Source organism: Diadema antillarum, unplaced genomic scaffold (genome assembly GCF_040938485.1).
Source record: "Diadema antillarum isolate AM-2024a unplaced genomic scaffold, OU_Dant_1.0 scf00000008, whole genome shotgun sequence".
Taxonomy (NCBI): Eukaryota; Metazoa; Echinodermata; class Echinoidea; order Diadematoida; family Diadematidae; genus Diadema; species Diadema antillarum.
The window spans coordinates 1,803,919-1,827,202 of NW_027270897.1; the positions used below are offsets into that span (position 1 = coordinate 1,803,919).

At 37.8% G+C, this 23,284-nt stretch overlaps 1 protein-coding gene across 1 annotated transcript in view; it reads left to right on the forward strand.

The window, feature by feature from the left end:
• LOC139718825 (protein spinster homolog 1-like) overlaps positions 1-23,284 on the forward strand; it is a 42,008-nt gene that overhangs the window by 5,711 nt on the left and 13,013 nt on the right. Inside the window, exons 4-10 of the mRNA XM_071630293.1 lie at positions 3,962-4,028; positions 8,988-9,127; positions 15,311-15,433; positions 16,808-17,003; positions 17,794-17,859; positions 19,016-19,114; positions 20,758-20,935. Coding sequence (XP_071486394.1) covers positions 3,962-4,028; positions 8,988-9,127; positions 15,311-15,433; positions 16,808-17,003; positions 17,794-17,859; positions 19,016-19,114; positions 20,758-20,935 — 869 coding nt within the window. The remainder of the gene's footprint in view (positions 1-3,961; positions 4,029-8,987; positions 9,128-15,310; positions 15,434-16,807; positions 17,004-17,793; positions 17,860-19,015; positions 19,115-20,757; positions 20,936-23,284) is intronic.

Below are 23,284 nucleotides of genomic sequence, written 5' to 3' on the forward strand. Positions count from 1 at the left end.
GTGCGAATTTAAACCAGAATGTTGCCTACACTGAAGATGTGCCGTGTTTATAATTAGGGTGATGAGGTGGCTCAGTTGGTGGTGTGTCTCTCTCGCAGTCGAATGAATGCAGGGCTGCCAACACAGGAAACTAGTTGAGAGTGAGACTCCCATAGGCCAATGCTATAACTTAGGAGTCAAAATGAGTGAGATCAATAGAAATGCATGCAAATGAAATAAAGTTTCAGAGTGAGAAAGGACCAAAATGCGTGAGTCTCACGCTCAATGCGTGAGAGTTGGCAGCCCTGTGAATGCAGGTTAAAGTCCCAAGGGTTTGAGTCCCACTGAGTCGACTGTATGTAAAAGGCAAAAGCACTTTGTCTCTTGGATAGGAGCCACAGTCCCTCATATGAGAGAGTCACAACTCATGCATGTAAAAGATCCCACTTCTCTTCCTTGCAAAGTCCAGCATACTAATATAAACCCAGTGTATTGATCAGCCTCATACAATTGTATACCTACACCAGAAAAAAACAACCCCCAAAACAGATGAATGATGCCGACCCCTCGTGGTTCGCCCCAGGTGACTGGCATTAGTCAGCAAATGGTATCAACCAGGCACTAATGCCATACAAAGAAGAACGAGAATATATTTATAACTACCAGCAAATACATTGTATGCTGGCAGCAAATGGCAGCGCTTGTGAACTGTACATGTGATTTATGCCAACTGCAGGGCTTAAATGTTATTCCAGGACCAACAATGCCACAGCTTTTGGTGCCCCTTTGATGTCTCAGTCCCTTTCCTAAAGTTCTTTGTGGCTTTGGATATCTTTGATACCGTTTTAACACCTGCTTTTTTGTATTAAGTACAAGTATCTACAGTGTTTGTCTAACCCTATTTTAACTGGGCTATTTGAGACCAAAAGTTTTTACTGGGGGGGGGGGGGGGGGTCAATTTGACCCCCCCCCCCCCCCCCCCCCCTTCAGATCTCAGCCGCTGATCGCGCAATCGCCGCAAAATTTCGTGTGAACATAGAGCCGGATGTCAACTACATGTACAAGATTACATGGTCATACAATAGAAAAATGTTGATTTCATATTTTTTGATAAATCAGTTAAATGCAAATTTACGCATGAAATCATATTTTCACCTATAAGAATGATGGATTGCTAAATTTTTGTGTCAGAGTTCCTCGAGACACATCAAACAATTTTCTTGTAAAAAGATAGTGCAATCAAAATCAGTTTCTTTTGTTTTTTATTGTTTTGTTAATTTCTTATGTATTGTATTGTTTTTTTGACCTTTTGTTTTCTATTGTTTTTTGGCCAAAATTTGTTGCAGGCACTATTTCAAGCTTATCTACATCAGAATTGATTGATTTTAATGTTCAAAAGTTGAAATAATCTAATTTATATTGATTAAACAAAAAAAAAAAACCACAATTTGCATTGGATTTGCACACGAAATCATGAATTTGAGCTGTTTTCGGGTTGACATAATGCATATATGCAAAACATTGCTTAACTTCAGAACGGTGTACCCGGACGTCGCAAATTTGGTCTTAAAATATGCGGGAGACTTCAATGAAAAAAGTAATGAAACGACGCGGCAAAATCTTTGCGCGTTGCGGAATCGTGGCGCTAAATGTCGGGGGGGGGGGGGGTTCAATTTGACCCTCCCAGTTAGAATAGGGTTAAGAGCATGGGCCTAGCCTCAAGTTGTTGTTGTTGTTTTTTTATTTAAACCCTGTACTGTAAGCTAGTATACCTGTATTCATATCCTTAACTTAGAATTAATCTTGATCCATCAATTAATCTTGATCCATCAATCAATCTTGAATGATGTCAATTGTCCATACGTTGCAAGCTATTAAAGAAATTTTATATCTAACAATCAGAAGTTGAGGATTTGGAGTAAGCTGATTCTTTATTTTAAAAAATAGAGAGTTTGTTCTCTATTTCCTGGTACCATGTCAATGGTTTTGTTGCTTTTTCTGCAACTCTCAAATTCTTAACCCATCACTGGTGTCAGAATATTTGTTGTTCATACAAAAGTTTCAAAAATACCCAACCCAAGCTACATATTGTCAAAAATATATATTTACTTACACGTGTACCAACACTGCCTCTTGCATTTTAAGAGGTTCCATTATTGTTTTTTGTTTGTGTACTCTTGAGAGGGGGTATAAAATTTGTTTTTGTTTGTTCTTTGAGATCATTTCAATAATCATGCACCCCTTTCGTAGTAGTGAGAAAGTAAGTTGGCTACAAAGCTCATGATTCAGGTCATTGCCTATCCGGAATGCACAGTACAAGACCTACACATACTTTGTATTGCAGGAGTTACTGCATTCCATAGGCATACATGTGTGCATGCAGTATACTTGTCGAACAGCATGCACTAGCTATGATATTTCCATCTGGCATGAAACACAACCTGGTAATTACTTTAGACTGCAAAATCAGATCTACAAAGTTGTCATATTGCATCACATGATCCTGTGGAATCACATGACCTGATGATGTGAATGACTTTGATTGTTGTAGTTTGAGACAGAATACGACTGTGTGCTGGTACAGGAGAAACTGACATTAAAGCTGTCTGATTGTGACGAATTACAGATTAAAAAAAAAATCTAATACATGAATGGTTGTATGAGACACTAAGTATCGTATTGAATGACAAAGTGTATGTACAGTGCCCTTATTCAGTTGTTAATAATAATAATAATTGCATTTATAAGGCACTTTATACTGGTGTTTGTAAGCCCACAAAAAGACAAAAAAAAAAAAACCCCCAAACAACCCAAAATGATATTAGGATATTTTGATATTAGGATAATTGTTGAATGTAATCATTGCATTTCAGTTTGTTGTATTTATGTGCGATAGGTAGATTTCCAATATTTTTAGTCTGGTTTGTATTTCTTGTATTTTTTTTTTTTTTTTTTTTGTCCTTCCAATTCTTAATGTGTGATGGAGAAGAGTCATAGAAACAAGAATTACTTGGACATGTAAATCACATAATAGTGTGATGCAAGTATAATTGCTTCTTGATGGAAGCCCTAATAGCTGTGTTTCTATATCATACTATGCCATGGCTTGGTTTGTTCAAAATCCAAATTGTGTTTTGTGGTTTGAGTGGGAGAGTCCTAAGCACTCAAATTTTTTTCTGTTGAAAGCAGAAGTAGAGTCACGAGACAATGTAATAGATCCGACATGAACAAACTAATGGCGCACTGTTTCACTTACAATGTACATGGTGCATCAAGAAGAATCACATCATTAAATTCTATTACTCCGTAGACCAGGAAAGTGAAAAGAAGAGCACAACTCCAACTAGACTCGACTGCATGTATCAATAACATACCAGTACAGTACTTTCCATGTAATCCGGTATCATATTTTAAAATTGACTTATAACACAAAGTGAAAGACAGTTCCTGATGCATGTTACATTTACCGGATAATTTGGTAGGCATTCCAAAATAGATGGGTAGGAATTCGCAAGATGATAACCTGATCTCTTTCTGTGATGGTTTCCAGCAGAAAGCCTTTAAAATTTGTGTGAATATGAATTATGAAGAAACTGAGGTGTTGAAAGTCAATAGAGAGCTTAAAGTTGACATTTTAGCATGTTAAATGTGATGTGATGATGCAGTGCAATCTTAAAACTGTATCAGGTTTCAATTCTGGCTTCTGTTCATAAAGTATTAGACAGTACGGTTCTAGAAGTTCTCAAGGAAAAGATTTTAATTTAATTACATGTGTGTTTAATTCCTACAGATATGTTTTTAAGTATAATTTCACAGTTGCACATGTTCATTATGTTTAATTCATATATATAACTGTTCTTATGTTTAATTCCTATATGTTTTAATATTTAATTCCTTTGTTCTTATGGTGTACACAGTGTATGTCAAGTTCCTACAAATGTTGTCTCAAGCATGACACTATTCTTGTTTGTTTTTTTTGCAGTGGATTTGGTTACATCTCTGGCAAGTTGATAGCAGAATTAGCCCACAATTGGAAATGGGCGCTAAGGGTAAGTCTTCCACCCCCTAGCGATAATCATTTGTGTAGCACAGTGATGAAGAGGGACGGGGTCCATTGAAGTGAAATGCACCTGTGTATTGAAACTGACTTTGATGTAGATGGAGCAGTATCAAACAAAGTGAATAGTAAAAGAAGTTTCCTGAAAATTGGATTTAGAATAAGAATGCTGTGGACTTTGAAAGTCTCACTTTTTTTCTCTTCCTTTTTTTTTTTAGTAAACAGTGATATAGATCACAATATATGCAAATTAGATGAGACAGAGGCATCATTGCCACACAACTATTTTTAGATAAAAACATAATCCTTATATGTGTATAAGATAAAAATCATGTTTGTGTCTGATGGCATCAACTACTTCCCCTCCCCCCCCCCCCCTTGACATTGGTCTTCATCACTGAGCTGTTACCACTCTGAACAATGATTTGATGCAAAAGATATTTGTTTTCTGAAATTTTGATTTCCCTTCCCAGTCATGAAATGTTGTACAGATTTGTGTCCCCGCTGATTGAAGACAGTTGAGGTGATGACATCATCGCCTTGATTAGACTGTGGCCTGTATCACTTTTAACTCTCTTTTAACCCTAACTAGGCCGGGCTATCTAGGTAGTTGATAGAGCCGGGGGGGGGGGGGGGGGGGGGGGCCTCCTAGGCCCCAATCCAGATCTTGGCCGTCGACCGCGCGATCGCGACGAAAATTGGCACACACATTGCCTATGATGTCATCTAAATTACCGTGAAGTTAATTTTTCAAAAAATTATCATTTATGCTACATTATGCTAATTTATGCATAATGATGCATGAAATCAGACTATTTGGTATAAATCACAAAATAAAGCTCAAAACAGGCACATTTCTTGTGTAAATATTCTTTTTACTGTCCTTAGCAAATGTAATAAATAAAATTTGTGATATCAGAAAAAATTCTTAAGTATTTTATTGTTTTTTTGAATTTCTTATGTATTTCTTTGTTTTTCCGACTTTATGTTTTTCATTGTTTTGTCGATGAAATTTGTTCGCGACATCGCTCCGAACAAGAAAATATGTTATTCATTGATTTTAATCAATAAAACACCAAAATAATCATGCTTTTATGAAATTTGCCTGCAAGCACAGTTTGCATTGAAATTGCACACGAATTCACGTTTTTGAGCAATTTTGGGTCTGACATGCATGTACATATTTATGCGTAACTTCGGAACCGCGCACCCGGGCGTCGCAAATTTGGTGTCAAAAGATGCGGGAGACTCGAAAGAAAAAAGTCATGAAACGTCGCGGCGATAGCTTTTTGCGATTGCGATACATCGCGCGGAGCGTCGAGGGGGGGGCCTCGGAGGCCCCCCCCCCCCCCCCCCCCCCCCCCCCCCGGCCTAGTTAGGGTTAATACATGTATATTTGATTCCATGTACTACAATGTAGTTGTGACTTGCATCATTCTATTCATATTGTTCTGCTTATATATGTCTTTGAGTGGACTTGAACGTGGAGAAGCGTTTTGCTTCATGACGGTGGAAGCATTGTGCTATTATGGTATTGGGCAGGCTCGAGTGTGAACATAATATGCTCTCTTTTCATCTCCTTGGTGTAACAGTTGCTGGGGGGGGGGGGGAAGATTGCTTAAGCTTTAAAGGTAATAATGAATGTCAGGAACATTAATGCAGCATCATCTGGGATGTAAATATACTGGCAACAGCTGTCTCCAGGAGGGGAAACATTTAAAAAGAGGAAGTGTTAATCTATCATTCTGGTTCATAGTAGGGGCAAGAAGGCAGTGTAGATATAGTATACATAGATGTCTTGCATACTAAATGTGTAGAGTAAGCGTTCTGAGGCGAGATGGGTAGAAATCAATCTACTTCCTGACTTGAATACAGACTGGAGGTACTAGTATACTCTCTAACATTTCATTCTGTGTAAAGGTGCCAAAAAGAGCTCTGTTACTTTTTACAGTATCTCATTCCTTTTTCTCTTTTTTTTTGCCAGAAATACGGCATGTTTTAAAGGAAAAATATTGTTTTTCCTAAATCGTATTACTACACACAAACTGAACATTTTTCCATTGAAGATATGTTATCTCAACACTCATCAGAATACGGCAATGCTATGTACAAGGTTGGCATCTCGAGATTTTGCAATTATTTTTGCCCATCCAAGGTTATGTGTAATGCACTTAAGTATCTCCATGATGACTGCCCTGTTGGATTTCCTTGATTTTGATAGATTTATAAATAATGGTAGCCCTTCTGGAAGAGCCGAAGGTCTCGTTCTACACTGTATGTCAGCCTTGTCCCTGTATGCCTTAATCTGTCCCTTCAGTTATGACTGAGTAGAGGTTTCACTTTGTCACTCTGCCTGTGTGACATGTGGAGGTTAAAATGCACGTAGCATTTCACTTTTCACCTTAAGAAAGGTAATACTCTTTGAATTGCCACGGGGTGAAAGTGAAACCGAGAGAAAAGAGTAATTTTCTGTCAGTGGGGTATCTTGAAGTCAGCATATCACACTGCATAAATACAATGGTCTCACCTTGAAACTCCTTGAGAAAGGCTAAGGTTGTGATCAACGTCAAATCTAAGAGATAAGTGAGAGGGGAGGAAGACGTGCTTCTGTATCTTGCCGATTGTTTGTCGCATTGCGTCTTTGAAAATAGCGTCAGAGAGTGATTAATAGCATAGCCGTGATAATACTTGTCATGCCCTAGGTTGTGATGATAATGATTATCAATGATATTTTTTTATGATACTTATACTGAAATTGAAAGTCATAGAAAAGTGGCAGAACAATGCAAAGCAGTAGTACTGCTGTGATGACAAAGATCATAATAACATTGACAACAGCAATAACAGGAACTAGTAATAAATCAGCTGATGATGCTTGGTTTTAATAATATACAATGCAACAACTACTACTGCTGCTAATGATTACAAAAAAGTTTGATAATACCAACAATGAGGAAAACAATTTTGCAAAAGGAACAATATGTATAAGAAGAAAGATAAGTAAGATGATAATCAAATCTTTAATATATTTTGTAATAGAAGAATTTTAGCTGCCCCCCTTCTCCCATATTTTTTCTTTTTTTGACTGAAATTTACCAACCTTGAGAGTGATCATATTATGATCCATGATAAAGAAAGACAATGTGGTACTGGGCATATTTGTACTCTGTAAATACTTGTTTGTTTCCCATGAAATCTGCTTAAATGCCTAACTACATTTGTAGTATAAGTCTAATTTATCCACTGCTTGGTTGAAGTTAAAGTGGAAAATGTGTAGAGCATAATCGAACAAATGAAATGTATCAAAATCAGATGTAAGATTGAGGAACTTTTAAAGTTAACTTTTATTTGTTTTACAAACTTTTGTACATCTGTAGTTTGATGAAATGATATCAGTCATATCAAATGCAAATTAAATGAGGTTATGAAATCATGTTTTCTCACAGCTCCCATTGTTTGTTGGAAGGAATTAAGTAAATCATATTTGCAATTGATATTCACATCTATACCCCTGTGTCTTTACCATTACAATGTATGTATCGTTCATCTTTTATAGGTACCTAGGGATGGTGAAAAGAAATTACCATCATAAAGACAACTTTAGACATTTAAGTACATGTGTACATTTAATCTTCCTTACAGAGTAGCTGGTCAATATGAAGTGGCACATGAATCAGTTATCTTTGTATCTGTTAGGCAGATCCAATTTGGCATTTACAATGTACTTTAAATATTTTTGAGTGGCAGCATCAAACTTGGGTTTAGAGGGATACACTTGTATTTGATAGACGTGTTATGGCTCCATGCAGCTCTCAAACCTTGATAAAATATACATGTTGTCATTGCCCACATGTTTCGCAAAGAGTTGTATGCATGACAGTGGAAGACTCGTGATACAATATCACGTCATCTTATTAACTTAATAGTTCAGATAGACTGTGACCAATATCACGAGGTAATGAGAATATATGTGACACTTCACCATTCTGTAGTTTTATCGTCTAATGTTCGACTGCAAGTGAAACTGGGACCATTCTGTACTGCAATCTGTGATATTATTTTTCTTTCCCAGTTGATTAGAATGTGGAGTAGAGATCCGCCTTGGCTCATGTCTCTTCCGTTTGAGTTAACCAAAAATTTCAAAGGATGAATGTATCAAGGCTTGTTCTAGAAGAGATACAGTCTCTCGATGCTGATATACCAAGTGGTTTCAAGTTGAGATGAACATGTAAAGGAAAACCACAGCTATTCATCTCCAAGAAGTAAATCTGTATCTCTGTATTGTAATTTAATACTTTGCAACAGTTGATATGAAATCACATAAAGGACAAGTTCACCTTCATAGACATGTGGGTTGAGTGAATGCAGCAATATTAGTAGAACACATCAGTGAGAGTTTGAGGAAAATCGGACAATCCGTTCAAAAGTTATGAATTTTTGAAGTTTCTGCTCAGTCATGGCTGGATGAGAAGACTACTATAGCTTGTGATGTCATATGAGTACAACTATATAAAGAAAGTATAAAGAAAATTCAAGATATTCTCTCTTTTCTCAAATAATAAAAGAACACTCGACTTCTCTCCTTCAGCAGTCAGGAGGAATAATTACATCTAACATAAGTCAGCAAGTCGAGGAAATGTGCACTTTATTAAAAAAATCAAGTTTTGTGAAATTCTCTTTTTATTGTCCTTATATCATTGTACGCATGTGACATCATACACTGTATAGTCTTCTCCCCCAGCAGTGATTGCACAGATATTTTAAAAATTCATAACTTTTGAACGGATTGTCGGATTTTCCCCAAACTTTTACTGATGTGTTCTACTTACATTGTTGCCTTCACTCAATCCACATGTATATGAAGGTGAACTTGTCCTTTAAACTACATCCATGAGAGACAAGCGTTAAATTGTTTCTGTATTATTTGTCTCTTTTTCCATGTGTCATACAGTTCACCCCACCCCTAGGCTTTGTGTGTGTGTTCCTGATCCTGGTCCTCATCAAGGAACCCAAGAGAGGCCAAGCAGAGACTGGACACCACACCATGACAAATACCAGCTATATTGCAGACATCAAGGCACTCTGTAAAAAGTGAGTCCAGTCTTTGGTATGTTTCTGATGTCCAAAAAAAAAAATGTTGATCTTATGATTAGTCATGAGGTGGCAGTGATGTGTTTTATAATTTTCAATGTGGAATGTTCTTGCTCACTGTAGTCCAGTATTTACTGTGTCTGTCAAACTGTTTGTTGACTACACCACTCAAGGGAAACACAAAGTAAAGTGTAGTTGTTATAGACAGTTTGAATGCAGTGACTATTGTGATAAGATATTTCCAATGTTTCATGTTACATGTATACACCATGTAAAGTCATTTGGGTTAAGTAATCAAATTGCCCTTCAGGAAAGGTGGTTGCTCTGTACAGGTTCTTAACTACACACTTTGTCTGTGTGGGAATTTCATGTGGTTGCGATACACAGCTGGTCACTAGAGTAGGTTTGACTGTACATTTACTCGGCATGCTTCTTCAAGGTTGTGTGAAACAGCCATGTGGTGCCACACAGCTTCATGTAGGTGTCAGGTACTACCATTTTGGGCAGCCAGCTCCTGTGTTGCCAGTACTGTATCATTGGCCATGTGGGCAGCTCAATCTGAAAGAAAATCCCTGTATTGTGTTGATGGAATCTGGGGGGCATTTCATGAAGCATTTTGTCAGACAAATTTGTCAGACAAATTTGCTCCCAGCCAATCGGATGCAAGGATTTATGTAGCTTATAACAGTTTGTCAAAAAAAATATCCGACAAAATGTTTCATGAAATGCTCCCCAGAAGTGATCTGGAAAGAACCCGCATGTGGCCATAGGGACAGCCATCAGAGGCATATACTTGGACATACATAGCACCATGCTGCTGCACTATAAAACACATCATGTGATCCCTGTGGGAAAAGTCCAATGTCCATTTTAACCCCTTGTGTACCAGATTCTCAGATTACCATAGGCTTTGTACAGGGCCCATTGGGTTCTTGAAGGCATTTTTGTTCAGTCGTACTTATGTCAGCACACAAACTTTAATGTACAGTATGATTTCAAATACATGGATATATCCACTCTGCCTTTTACTTTATGTGGTATAATCACATTTTGATTTAATCCTTTCTTTATTCAAGAAAATGTTTTAAATACATAACCAGGTCAATTATCTCTTTAGATAATTGCAGGTACACATTGAACATACAACACAAATAACATCCATAAGATTAATGTGCCAGTATCAACAATAATATTTAACACTAACAATCATTATAACATTTATATCAATTCTTTAAAATATATATATATGTCGGACGTTTATAGAAACTTCACACTCCGGGCGTACCGATAATCATTCGATGTTCTGCATTTTTTTTTTCTGATTTCGTTTCGTACAAAATCAAAAATTCCATTTACTTTCCCATTGAAAAAAAAAAAAATCTGTGGTCCTAAAAACTGAAATGAGCCTTCTTTCGGTGTATCTAATTCCATATTACATATATACAAATAAAGAATATTACACATATACTATACTAATCAACAAACTTTAGTAAAATGGTGTAAAAAGGTAGAAATAAATTGAGCAGATGGTAGGGCCTACAGTACAGTGTACTCTTCACTTTGTTTCTAGACCTGTAGTGTGTGCGGGCAAGTTTGATAGTGCTGCCTCAGTTTGCCTTGTGGTACATCACATGTGTACTCACATGATTAACTTGGCTGTGACGTTGTGACCATGAGTCCAAGGGAATGGTCTCAAGTTGGGCTGGATGCCAGTGTGACGCACAACTCCGTGTTAGTATACAGTGTAGTAGCATGTTATCTGTCCACCTTGAAGATGGTACTTCCTGGCAGTTTCATTCATAGAGGATTTTAGACTCGTGAAACTTTATAGAGTTGGGAAAGATTAAAGCAGGAACTTTGATGACCTTAGGGGGAAGTTCGAGGCTTATTTTGAAGCTGTTTTGTTTTGTCAGTTCTTTGTTGTTGTGTATAGAAGTCATCAAACATGTACAGAACGTTCTCTGTTCACAGACTTTATACACTGAACCAAAATAATGTCAGTTTACCCAGAAGGGAATTAGTTGCCTCTTTTGAGTTCCTTCTGTAGAAGAAGTTATAGTAAATCAAGATTTAGCAGAATGCCCATTGAAGTTCTTTGTTGAATTGTGTATGGAAGTCATCAAACATGTACATTCTCTGTTCACAGACTTTGCACAATTAGCTAGAATGATGTCAGTTTTCCCCTGTAAGGGAATTAATTGCTTCTTTTGAGTTCTTTCTGTAGAAGAAGTTATAGTAAAACAAGATTTAGCAGAATACCAATTGAAGTCTTCATAATTGTGAAGGCTTTCTCAGTAGAGACAATTACTGTATTTAGAAGCTGTTATTTTTGTGAGGGTTTAATTTCCACGAATTTCGCGAATCACAGTTGGACTGCAAATTTAACAACACGCGAAAATGTCACCATACGCGAAGGTAGTAGTGCGCATATGTAGGCCTCCATGTCAATTCGTGAAAACGACATCTCTCAAAAATGTCTGTGACCTCCTCATTCACGAAAATATCTGTACACGAAAATAACAGCTTAAACAGTATCAACAGTTACACAAAAATTACTTTCTTCCAGGAGGAAAATGATTGCTATGACATTCTGACTGTTGTCAGTGTTGTGATGAAATTACAAAGCTCTAAGTGCTTCTTAGAAAAACAGAGAACAACTTCCTCCCCAAGCCAGGTGTGAAGTGCTCCTCAGTATTTCATGGTACAGTATTCTGACAAAATAATGATTACAGAGTATCGGGTGGAAGACCAACCCCCTCTTAGCACCTACCAGAGTCCTGCAATGTCAACACCTGCTTCCTCCCAAGAGGAAGGTGTAAATTACAAGTTTGCATTGGTCTTACAGTACAGATCAATTGAGCATTTAATGGCTGGGATATTCTCATATTATAATCAAACCAAAGCATGTATACATTTACATTCATATTGACAGGAAACAAGGGGGTCATCTGACTCAGACGATATATGGGATAGGAGTCGATAGGAGTAGATATTCATCAAAGTCAAACCTAATCTGTACATGTTAGTAGGTATCAGAAGGGCTCAGAAGCTTTTACAAGTAACAGTTCTAAATGATTACATACATTTATATTGTAATCCCTATGTCATTTGATCAAGTATGTTACATGTTCATGAAACACTGAGCAAAATCAAAACGGAAAGAAAAAAAGGAATACTCATTCAAAGAATAATTTTGACACTCATGTTCATGAACCTGCACAAAGACACACAACATGCACATATGCACAAGCATCCGTTGATAGTCCCAGTGCTCTAAAGGGTTGATAAAAGAACATCTGCTGTTGTGATTTCTTCAATATGTAGTATTAAGTAGAAGGAGGGCTTTACTATGTGAGATGCACCATTAAACACCATCTGTAATTGCGGACATACGGGTCAAAGTGCAAGCCGATTGCAGCAGTGCTCATTTGAGCTCATGATAGCAACTGAAATAGAACCAGACATCTGTACCAGGAAGTGGGAATTTGTAAAGAACAGTTTGCGTGTATTGTGATGAGCTCATCATCGCACAGTTCCTTCCAGTTTAAAGAGGGCAAGGGCGTACGATAACAATCCGAGGGTCGCAGAGGAATTCTAACTTTACTTGTAGACCGGGATGATGCACCCACCATCTTTCAAAACAAACAAGCGGGAGGTTGTGAAAAAGCTAACACTGTCTCTGTCTCTGAAAACTACTTGATTGCTTTCCACCAATCAGCATCTTTCAGCACAGGAGTAGATAACAATGCGCACAGATCATGTTTATGATTGCAGTCCTATTTTTGCTAGGTTCATTACAAGTTTGTTCACCTTACAGCTGCATTGAAAAGTTCACAGCCACATAACAGAGTGAGAATCTTCACATAGAAGTCCCATGGTTCTCTAGTGTAAAATACAATATTTGTGATATTTCCCGAATGTCCATCAAAGGAAATATAATGAAATCTAAAATAAAATAAAGTGTACTGACCTGACTTGTCATCAACATGCAAGCTACAGTGGATCTCAAGATGAAAGGGGTTAGAAGAAATCTTTTGGCTGAGCAAGTTATCCTTTTCTCTACTTTTCTAGATTACACAACTTTTTCTCATTATAGTCAAAGCATAGGGTATCAAGAGGAGCTATTCAAACTTTCAGCCAATCAGTGCACACACATGTACCGTAAGTCAGCACTATGCAAATAAGTTTTCTTTCACTCTTGCTAATGTTTAAAGGACTGCAACAGGAAATATCTTTTTGGCATATATCACCATCCCATCTGGGCTTACCATGACAATTCTTTGTTTTATGCAAATGAGTTGCTGACCTCAGCTGCTTCAGCAGGCGATATACCGTCGGTGGATCAAAGCCCATAGGCTCTCAAACTTTCTTTGTGAACTCAGTAATACCTGGCACGTGCCCAGGGCAAAGTGGCACGATATCCAAATCATTCTTATGAGCCATGTGCACGTATTAGTGTCACAGAAATGACTGTTTGCTGATAATGCTATATTTACAACCTTGTCTGCTAACCTACGCAAATACCATCATTGTATGGCCCTAAATAGCCATGACTTCATTTGGGTACAAAGCTAGGTCAGTATTTAATTATGTCAAGAGGACGCTACTGTGCTTGTCAATCAAATCTTTTTTATTGATATTTTGTGGATGTTGGGGTGGGGGGGGGGGGGATACATGTAGTTTAGGTGAACGTTCTTTTGTTCTTTTGAGGCATCATCTCACAGCTATCTTTGTTTTTGTTTGCCAGATTTTGAATCTTAATCATTTTATTTACTGTCTACATGTGTCTTATGGTATGATGAGTACAAAAAAACAAAACAAAAACCTATTTTGTAGATCTACTTTCATGTTAAATGCATTTATGTACTGTGAGCTATTGTCAAGTGTGATTGTGAAGTAGGTTGAGCAAATGGTAATGTCTGTTGCCTCTTAGGGCAAAGTACATTTAATATTTGTCTGCACTTTTTCTTTTCCATTTAAGTTCACTTCAAAATTGATTCATGCAACCATGATTGAGTCCATTTTCATTGAGATTCATAAATAAACTTCCATTTCAGCTGAGAGCGATATAGTCAAACATGTCTGTAGCCATCGTCTATGGGGCCACCTGTCATATGCGACCACTAAACACAATTCCCCCCAAGTGAAAAGCCGTGTGAACAACTCTGTTAATAGTGGCCGCCTGTCTACAACAGCCATTTTTTTTTTCCATCTCCTTTTGGGTGGCTGCTTTTAGACAAGGTTTGACTGGTTGGTGTTAGAAATGTCAGCGTAGCACAGCTCAAAAATTTCAGTGAATAATGCTGATGACCAATTAGTATGAAACTTTGTTTAATGACTGTTGCTATTTTAATTATTTTCATCATTATTACCATCATATATTATTGTCAGTTTCATTATCATTGTAATTGCAACTTTTTTGTTCATTATTTTTACAAAGTACATATACTAGAGTAAAATACCCCGTGTGCGGCAGTTTAAGGATTTTTCCACACTGTAAACAAATCAGGCAAATTATTTTCAACCATTTCCTATATCATAGACAAGATTATTCATAAACGCTATTGTTATCGTAGAAAATTTGACCAATGACAAACGCAGTTTTCATGATTTACCAGGGCAAAACCCGGCACAATTTTCGCCAATATGCGCCGTAGTAGCTCTGCATGCGGCATGATGTACAGTCCCTGTGCAATACGCGTGTGCTCCCAATCTTCAGCTGAACGCCTTCACATGTCTCGCGAACATTGCATAAGCGCCAATTCCCATTGCGAAAGCACGTGAAAATAGCGGGCGCACATGCACTGGCTGCAAACAGGGATCGCAAGTCTGGCGGTGTTGTTGATGTCTTTCTCGCGTTTTTCTGAATTTTTTTTGTGGTAACATCCACTTTCCGAAAAAAATGGTGGCCCACGTCGGCTCGCGAAAGTTCTATTTTATGTGAGGATATGTTTTCAAAATCCATGAACGTCGGGAAAACAACAAAAAATGCAGTTTCTTAGACCCTTGTTTCTTAACTGTTATCTTAAGAAGTACAGAAAATGAAATTGTGGATGCGATATGTTGTCATTTAGGTGAGAAAATTTCACTTTTGTCGGAGATTGTGCCCTTTTTATAGTTACTCTATTTATTGTTATTAAAAGTATCCATCATTCTGAATTCTGCATCTCTCTCGTTCTACAGCAAAAGTTACATAACCTCCACCTTTGGACTGACGACAGTGTGTTGGGTGACTGGCGCCCTCGCCCTGTGGGCTGTGGAAGCAGTGGAGGATGCCTACAGGCTGCAAGGGGAAAATCCATCTAGGCAAGTTGTAGTCTGACTTCAAAGACTACAAGCTGTTTTTGTTTACTCTATTGGCAATGACAATGCTTTAGTAGAGATCTACTACAACAGACAGTGGTTTGAATAAATCAGTAGAATAGTACCAGAATTTCAGTGAAACTGATCTACAAAGAGGGCAGATGTATAATATTTCAAATAGAGGTTAGTAATTAATGCAGAAGTCCTGTTGGAACCTCCTTATAACCAATTTGTTCAAGTGATGTCACGTCATTTGGCAATATATCAAATTTGTTTTGTTCAAGAATGCCAGAAATGATTATAATACTGATTAAGGTGTAAGGGCAATGTCTTCCTTTGTCTGCAGGGTCTGCACAAGCATAGTATAATGTCTCTGCTATTCAATTTTACTGATCCTGTCATATAGAGAAATTGATTGATATTTTTCAAGTAAATCTAGTTACATTTCATTCACAAAGATTATATTGTTGCCTGCTAAGAGTCCAGGGACTGAGGCATCTTTTTCAAAGGGATGCCATAGTTGGTGGCAATCTCAGAATTGGCATTCAGTGTTAAGGACAAGCTTAAAATGTAGGACCTCTAATTACACTATCTCAATAAAAACAAAAATATTTCTTTACTGTCTGCAGAAAAAAAGAAACAACTCACAGCCCATGTGATGCTGGAAAATGGAAAAAAAAAGAAGTAAAAGAGATGTCTAAGAGGGAAGAAAGAATGTGTTTAGAATGAGAGGGGAAAAAAGACTAGAGGAGAAGTAGGAAAGAAACGGGAGGAGAAAAGAATCCTTTCTCAATCATATGGCACTGTAGTAATATTACAGTATCGAACGTGCCGTAAAGGCTGTATCTCACCAAAGAAGACGTCTCCGTGACGTCTCCAACTTATCAGTTGCAACAGTCGCGGAGACATCTCCAACATAAAAATGTCTTGCTGTCTCACCAAGGAGACGTCTCTTAGACGAGATGGCAGGTGTCAACAAATTTCAAATGTGATGGAGCCGTTTGCAGGATCACCTGACTTGATCTAGGCAGGATGTCAGCACGCAGATGGGTCACGTGGTTTCTAAAGTTCTTGCGACTCCTCGGAGACTCTGTAATTTTCAGGAGTCGTCTTGGAGACGTCGCAGAGACGTCTCTGCAACTAGCAAAATCTGGAGTCGTGAACTAGTCGCGAACTCGTTTCAGGCCCGGTGAGATACCCCCTTGAACACAGCAGCTTTACATATTCAGTTGAAAGTCCATGTACCTTGTACAATGAAAAGCATTTACACAGCTAAACATATTCACCTTCTTGTCATGTTTCTGTTTGTCGCTGTCTGTTTGTGTGTCTATGTGTATATCTTTTTGTTTGTGTTTGTATGTATCTCTCACTCTGCAGTGTTAGCATTATCTTTGGGGTCATCACCGTGGCAGCGGGGTTCATCGGCGTTGCCACAGGAACGACGCTGGCTCAAGTGCTGCGCCGGAAGACCCGTCAGGCCGACCCCTTTGTCTGTGCAATAGGAATGTTTGTCGGTGCTCCATTCCTCTTCATCGCCCTAGAATTGTCCGATATATCCGTCGGTATTACATGGGTAAGGCTGGGGTGCAACGTTGTTCTGTGTCTGTGCAAGTTTCATTCCCTTGTAATCTTGGAACTGATATGTTTAAATTTGTTTTGAGCTCGATGTCATTGGGAAAAAGAGCTAAACATACGATGAAAGTTGTTATTTTCAAGATGGGATAAATTTTGTGAGAATTTCGCAAATCGCTGCAGGGCCACGAATTGAACAACAATTTAACAATCTCTGTGCACTCAGTTGGATACTATTAAGATACATGTAGAGTAAAGTGGAAGAGTGAGTGGACAGATATTAGTGCACTTATAATAGGCTCGGTGGTAAAATGCAAAAATAAAATCTTGAAAACTGTCTTTGACCTCCCCATCCGCTTTTATAATATTGCTAATAATAGGTAATCAATTTTTATATTTTCATACTATGTTTACCATTGTTTAGATTTATTGTGTTCATACTGGTACTATGAGATTAGTGTTCATCAGCATCCTTTCCTTGTTTGAATATTGTACAGAAGAGCATATAGTGATATGTTTATTTTTGTGTATGTGTGTGTGTGTGTATTTGAATTTTGTTAATTTCTGTTGATTCCATTCACATGTTGTGTTTGAAACATGTAAAGAATTCCATTTTTTGTCTTTTGAAAAGAGCATTTTAAAGAAATTCTGAGGGTTGTTTTTACTGGATGCAATGAACTACATGTCTGTGCAGTGTGAGAAGATCCTTTGGACATTTTGTTTTGATTTGTTTCTTGTTATTTTGTTTGACACATTTTTCTTCTTTGTTTCTATTCCTCTTTCCTTTCCAGACATTTGTATTTATTGCAGAGACCTTAATTTGCCTAAACTGGGCGCTAGTTCCAGATATTCTTCTGGTGAGTAACTCTATGCAATTATCAGTGAGTTTCTGTGTCTGTGAAAATTTCCCCTCTCTATCATCAATCTTTGATAAAGTGATGAATTGATAATGGTTGTAATCTTAGATATTGAAGAAGAAGATAAAGACATAAGAGAAGAAGAAGCAGAAGAAGAAAATGAACATGTAGAAAAGGAGATGAAAGGGAAGTAAGGAAAGGGAAAGGGAAGAAGAACTGTCGCTGCTCCCCATGTGGATGATATAGTCTGACATGTTGATAGTTGTACAGTGCATGGCAAAAGGGTTTTATTACATTGCAAACAGAGACATAGACACCACGTGGAGTGTGGCATGAAAGTTTTAGAAACCGCCCTGTCCAAAGTCTGTCTACTACCTTTTGACGTGTGAGTCAGCTCACGATGCTTTGAAGAGATCACTCAGGGTGCGATATGTCACTCTTGATTTGTAGATTGTAATACATGCACATCTGACATGATACGACTAGTTTCTCTGTGCATTGCACAACATGAGATCAACTGACATGGTTCACTTAACCCGTTGAGGACTGTTTGATTTTGCTACAACATGCATTTCCCATAGACGCTTGCCCTAGTATACTCGGACTCGTCCTCAGCGGGTTAAAAGAACTTCTAGATTTTTCTGGATTTCTTGATTTTGCCACCTTGGTGCATGGTTTCTTTTATTCTTTCTTTTCTTTTTTGTTGTTGCAATACATGATATCAGAGTTTTGCATTTATTAAACCAACATTCTGAATAGTGACTGTAGTAGATGTTAGTTTGTCATGAAGAAGATTTCCAAATGTTTGGACTTGTACAGGGAGTGAGATTGAATGAACTCTTCAAATGGTGCAATATGGTACATGTGTTTACCACAGCAGAACTAATGAGTTAGTGTTACTATTATTTTCCTATTTAGAAGCACATTACAAGATTTGTACAATCACTGTGCTCTTGCCAATTTTAGTAACATGGTAAGTTTCATCGTACAAAGTAATATGTAATTCATCCACTCTTGTGATGCTTTTTTTTTCTGAATGTTCAACAGTGACGGTCATTTATATACACAATGAGGAAATTGAAGGTAGACTGTTGGTAATACTTTGAAGACTCTGAAAAGATTCAATTCTTATTTCTCCTTTTTTTTCGTCCCAAAGGCGGTGCTGATACCCACGAGACGCTCCACAGGCAATGCCATCCAGATGTTAATTTCTCATCTCTGTGGAGACGCCCTCAGTCCGTGGCTTGTAGGAGCAGTGAGTCAAATTACAGTGTTTGCAATATGATGCATCATGCGTTACCCCGGGGTACTACATTGTGTAGCACCACCTCACGTCCACTCGGGGACAGCCGCAGAGAAATGCGTGCACTGTGTGTGTGTGTACATAGTCATTCCCATGCCACTGCATGTTATACTGTGCATGCATGGTACACTGTGCTAGCAATAGCTTGTGCTTCAGTGCAGTGCAGTGGCTAGGATGCGCTAGCTCCAGCACCAAAATAATTTCCCACTTTTTGGCAACCCAGGGTACAACCTCAACAAAGAAAAATAAATAATTCAACGAAATGGCTGATTATTATTTGGAACCCCAGGGTACAATTTATGTCATCATATATTGAATATCTTGCATTGAGGGATAGTTTACCTTCTCTGTTTCTCAGTATCTTTCTATGATCTCTTTTCAACTTGATGCAAAAAGGGGAATGTTACTTGAGATTAAATATTTCAAATATTTGATTTAATTTTCTGAAGTTTATATCTTTTATAGATAAGAGAATAAACAAGCAATTTCATAAAAATGTCAGTTGTAGTGGTAAGAAAGTCAAGTTCATAGTGAAAAAAAAAAAGAAGAAGACAAGAGCAAGAAGAATTCAAGGGTGGTTTGGGGACAAGAAAAAATGCCAAAGTGACAAATTAGACTTAATCCATTGAGGACGGGCTGATTTTGCTACAACGCACATTTCCTACGCTCGTATAAACACCTGCCCAGGTATACTCGGGACTCGTCCTCAACGGGTTAAAAATGACAGCAGTTGGAATGAACATGAAGGACAGAATTTAGAAACCGCCAACGTGACCAAGTATAATTAAGAATGATAAAGATATTAGAAATATTAGAAATGTGGCTGACGCATCAAAAGTAGCAAAATATTACTGAATGAATTTGCAGGTCAGTGGGGCAGTATTTGTTGACTGGAAGTAGTGAAAACAAATTAAGAATGAAAATATCAACTTTACCTTTCTTCGAGACAGATGAATGCAATCCTAGTGATTTCTCATGTTACATTATTCTACTGTCACAGTTTTCATGCTTTTCTTCTCAGAACAACTATGCTCATATCCTTGAAGTTTGACAAAAAAAAAACACAACATCTTTGTGTATCGCCATATTCATGTGAGCAAATAGCATGTCAGATAGTGGATCTTATCTTCTTAAATGATATTATATAGTATGCCTGTATATTGTTCAATAATAGAAGTAACAACTGAAGTCATGGAGGTAGTTTACTTTTATGCAGTCTCTCCATTATAAAGCTGATAAGCTTGTTCACAGACAGAGGAAGTGAACTGAGAGGCAGATTTTATTTCAGCCCTGATGAACCATCATTACGTCTTGCCTTGTGCTTGGCAAAGCCTGGCTACATACTTAGTCAGAGTGATGTAGCTGTATTGTCAGTCAAAATGTCAGTATACCATGGTAGATCTTCTGTCACTTTGTTTCAGTTTCTATGCAATGGACTGGCAAACAAGATATTGTGAGGGAGAAATATCAGAGAAGATGCTCTATCTGTCAAACAACAGTAACCCTTTACAGTAACCCTCCCCTCCCCTTCCCCCTCTCCTCCCCTCTCTTCTCCCTCTTCTCCCCTTCCCCCCCACCCCCTCCCCACTTTCCAGATTTCCGATCGTATTAGGGATGGTTTTGAAGACCACTCCAGCTACGAGGCGAAGTACACCAGCCTCGTCTACGCCTTGTTCTCTACCTGCTTCGTGATGGTGCTAGGGGGCGGGTTCTTCCTTTTCAACGCACTCTACTACGAGCAGGATAAGAAACGAGTTGAGGACATCGTAGCAAGTGAGTGCAGCCAAAATAATTGCCATTGAGTGTTGCAAGATTTATATTTTCTTTTCCTTCTCCACCTTTGCACTGTTGTGTACAGTCTGTATCTAATTATGTTGTAGTTAAAAAAAAAAGAAGAATTAATATCAAATCATAGTCAGTACCAAATTGTGCCAAACTTTCCAAATTCACCACCAAATTTTATCTGAAGGTGGCATGGGACTGTAGATAGCATCCAACTCTGAGCTGAAATCAAAATCACAGAATAGGAAAAACAAAACAGCAAAAAAAAAATCCTTCAGATTTCTTTATATTATCATTATATATATATTTTTATTATTTTTTTTTTTTGGGGGGGGGGGGGATGAATGATAATAGTGTCATCTGGTTTTAAAATTCTTTGAATTATGAGGTAAGGCCATTCTGACCCAATGTAAGCTTTTTTATACCCACATTGAGTGCCATGAGTAGATTGTGGAAGACGGTCACTTTGTTTGAGGTTGTGACACTGATGCTGCTTTTTCCACACACTTTATTTGACCTATAGATAGTTTTCTATTCTTCCTTTCTTTTTTGTTAGTTCTTAGTTCAGTAGACATTTATGTATTTTGCATTGGCTAGACTTCATGGATTGAGTTGATTTCTTTTCTTTTTTTGTTGTCATGGTTATTATCATGATATGGATAGTCCTAACCAAGCCAACCCTGCGAGCTGCCTTGAATGAGGTGGCGGTGTGGGGGGGGGGGGGGGGGGGGGGGGAGAGAAACTTGTTAGGTTCGGTTGTGAAATGAAGCTTAACCACAATCTGATGGACTACAACAGTTTCCCATGCTTTTATCTCCTGCTAAATTGAGTGTTGAAACTATTTTTCCTCCTCCTAAATAGACCTAACTGTTTGACAGTACAGATTATAAATGATTGCATTGTTACCAGAATGATGGCTGCTTAGTGTGCACTACATGTACATGTATCTGTGGCTGAGAAGTATGATGAGTTTCCAACAAGCTATTAGGACTTTCCAGAGTAATGATAATTCTCTCTAATAGGTTTGTATGGCTGGTATGATTCTCTCGAATAAGTTTTCATGACTGGGTTTGCGGCAGACAAAATAGTTCAGAATTATGAGATGGATGCAAGAACATACACAAACAAACAAAATCAAAAGACAAGTTAATCTGAATTCAGAGAAAGGAAATTTTTATGAAGTAAATAGGTTTTTCTTTATTTACAAGCAGTGAACTTCTCTTTTTATGATTTCATCTACTGTAAAAGTGGAAATTTTCGCGGTGTTGAAATTTTCACGCATTTCGCGCAACCAGAAACTAGCGCGAAAATAAAAACACGTGAATAGTTTTGCTTGCCATTACATTGTATTATGTTCCAGTAGTTGGTGTCTTGATTCCGCAGAATTAAAAATGCGCGAAACTGTTCTAACACTGCCGAACGCGAAAAATTAGTCACGCGAAAATATCCACTTTTACAGTATTTCTTTATCACAACAGAGGTAAGTTAGAGGTTAGGTGTACATATGCAATCAACAAAATTAGGCATAAATGTCCATATTACTTTCTTCATGTATCCTAGTAAATATCAATGTCTTGAATGGAAATCACTTGAATGTATTCATCATAGCAGCATATTTATACATTATACAGTAGTTATACATCATCTAGTAGCTGAAATCTTGGGGAGGGGTGACATTCATACCATGACCCCCACCATCCCAGATATAAGAAGAAAAAAAAAAATGTCTATGTTTTGTATCACAAGATGAAGGTATACTGTAGATACACATTTGGCCCAATGACACCCACTGTACCAAGTTTGGTATGAGATCTAGTTCTTGTTTGATTGAAATGCAAAAGTGAAAATGAGGACACTTTTTTTTTCTTGTCTGCCATGTTGGGTTGGTCCTGTTTTGCTACAAATTACACTTTTGACCATATTTTTTCCCCCCAAGTTGTAAAGGACTGTTTTGTAACTAGCCTTTAATAGGCTCATACATTGGAGACCCAGCACTGTAGCTCTTGGTAACCAAAATATGTATATAGCTACTCAGATGTCTTTCATTCCCTTGAATAATTGATTGGCCTACAGTTGCAAATACCCATCAGATAATTTGGAGTATGGTGTGCCAGCAATATCCCCCCCCCCCCCCCGGAAAAAAGAAGCATTAATCTTCTGAAAGGCACACAATCTGCCTATTAAACTTCTCCAAGGCTTGGATGGTTTACAAATGCACCGTGAATGAAATTGTTATCAATTTTGTGACAATGGGAGTTAACATGTCATTTTATAGTTGATATACCAATATCAAGAGATGAAAGTGAAGTTTATCACACTTCACCATCATGCATGGGTTTT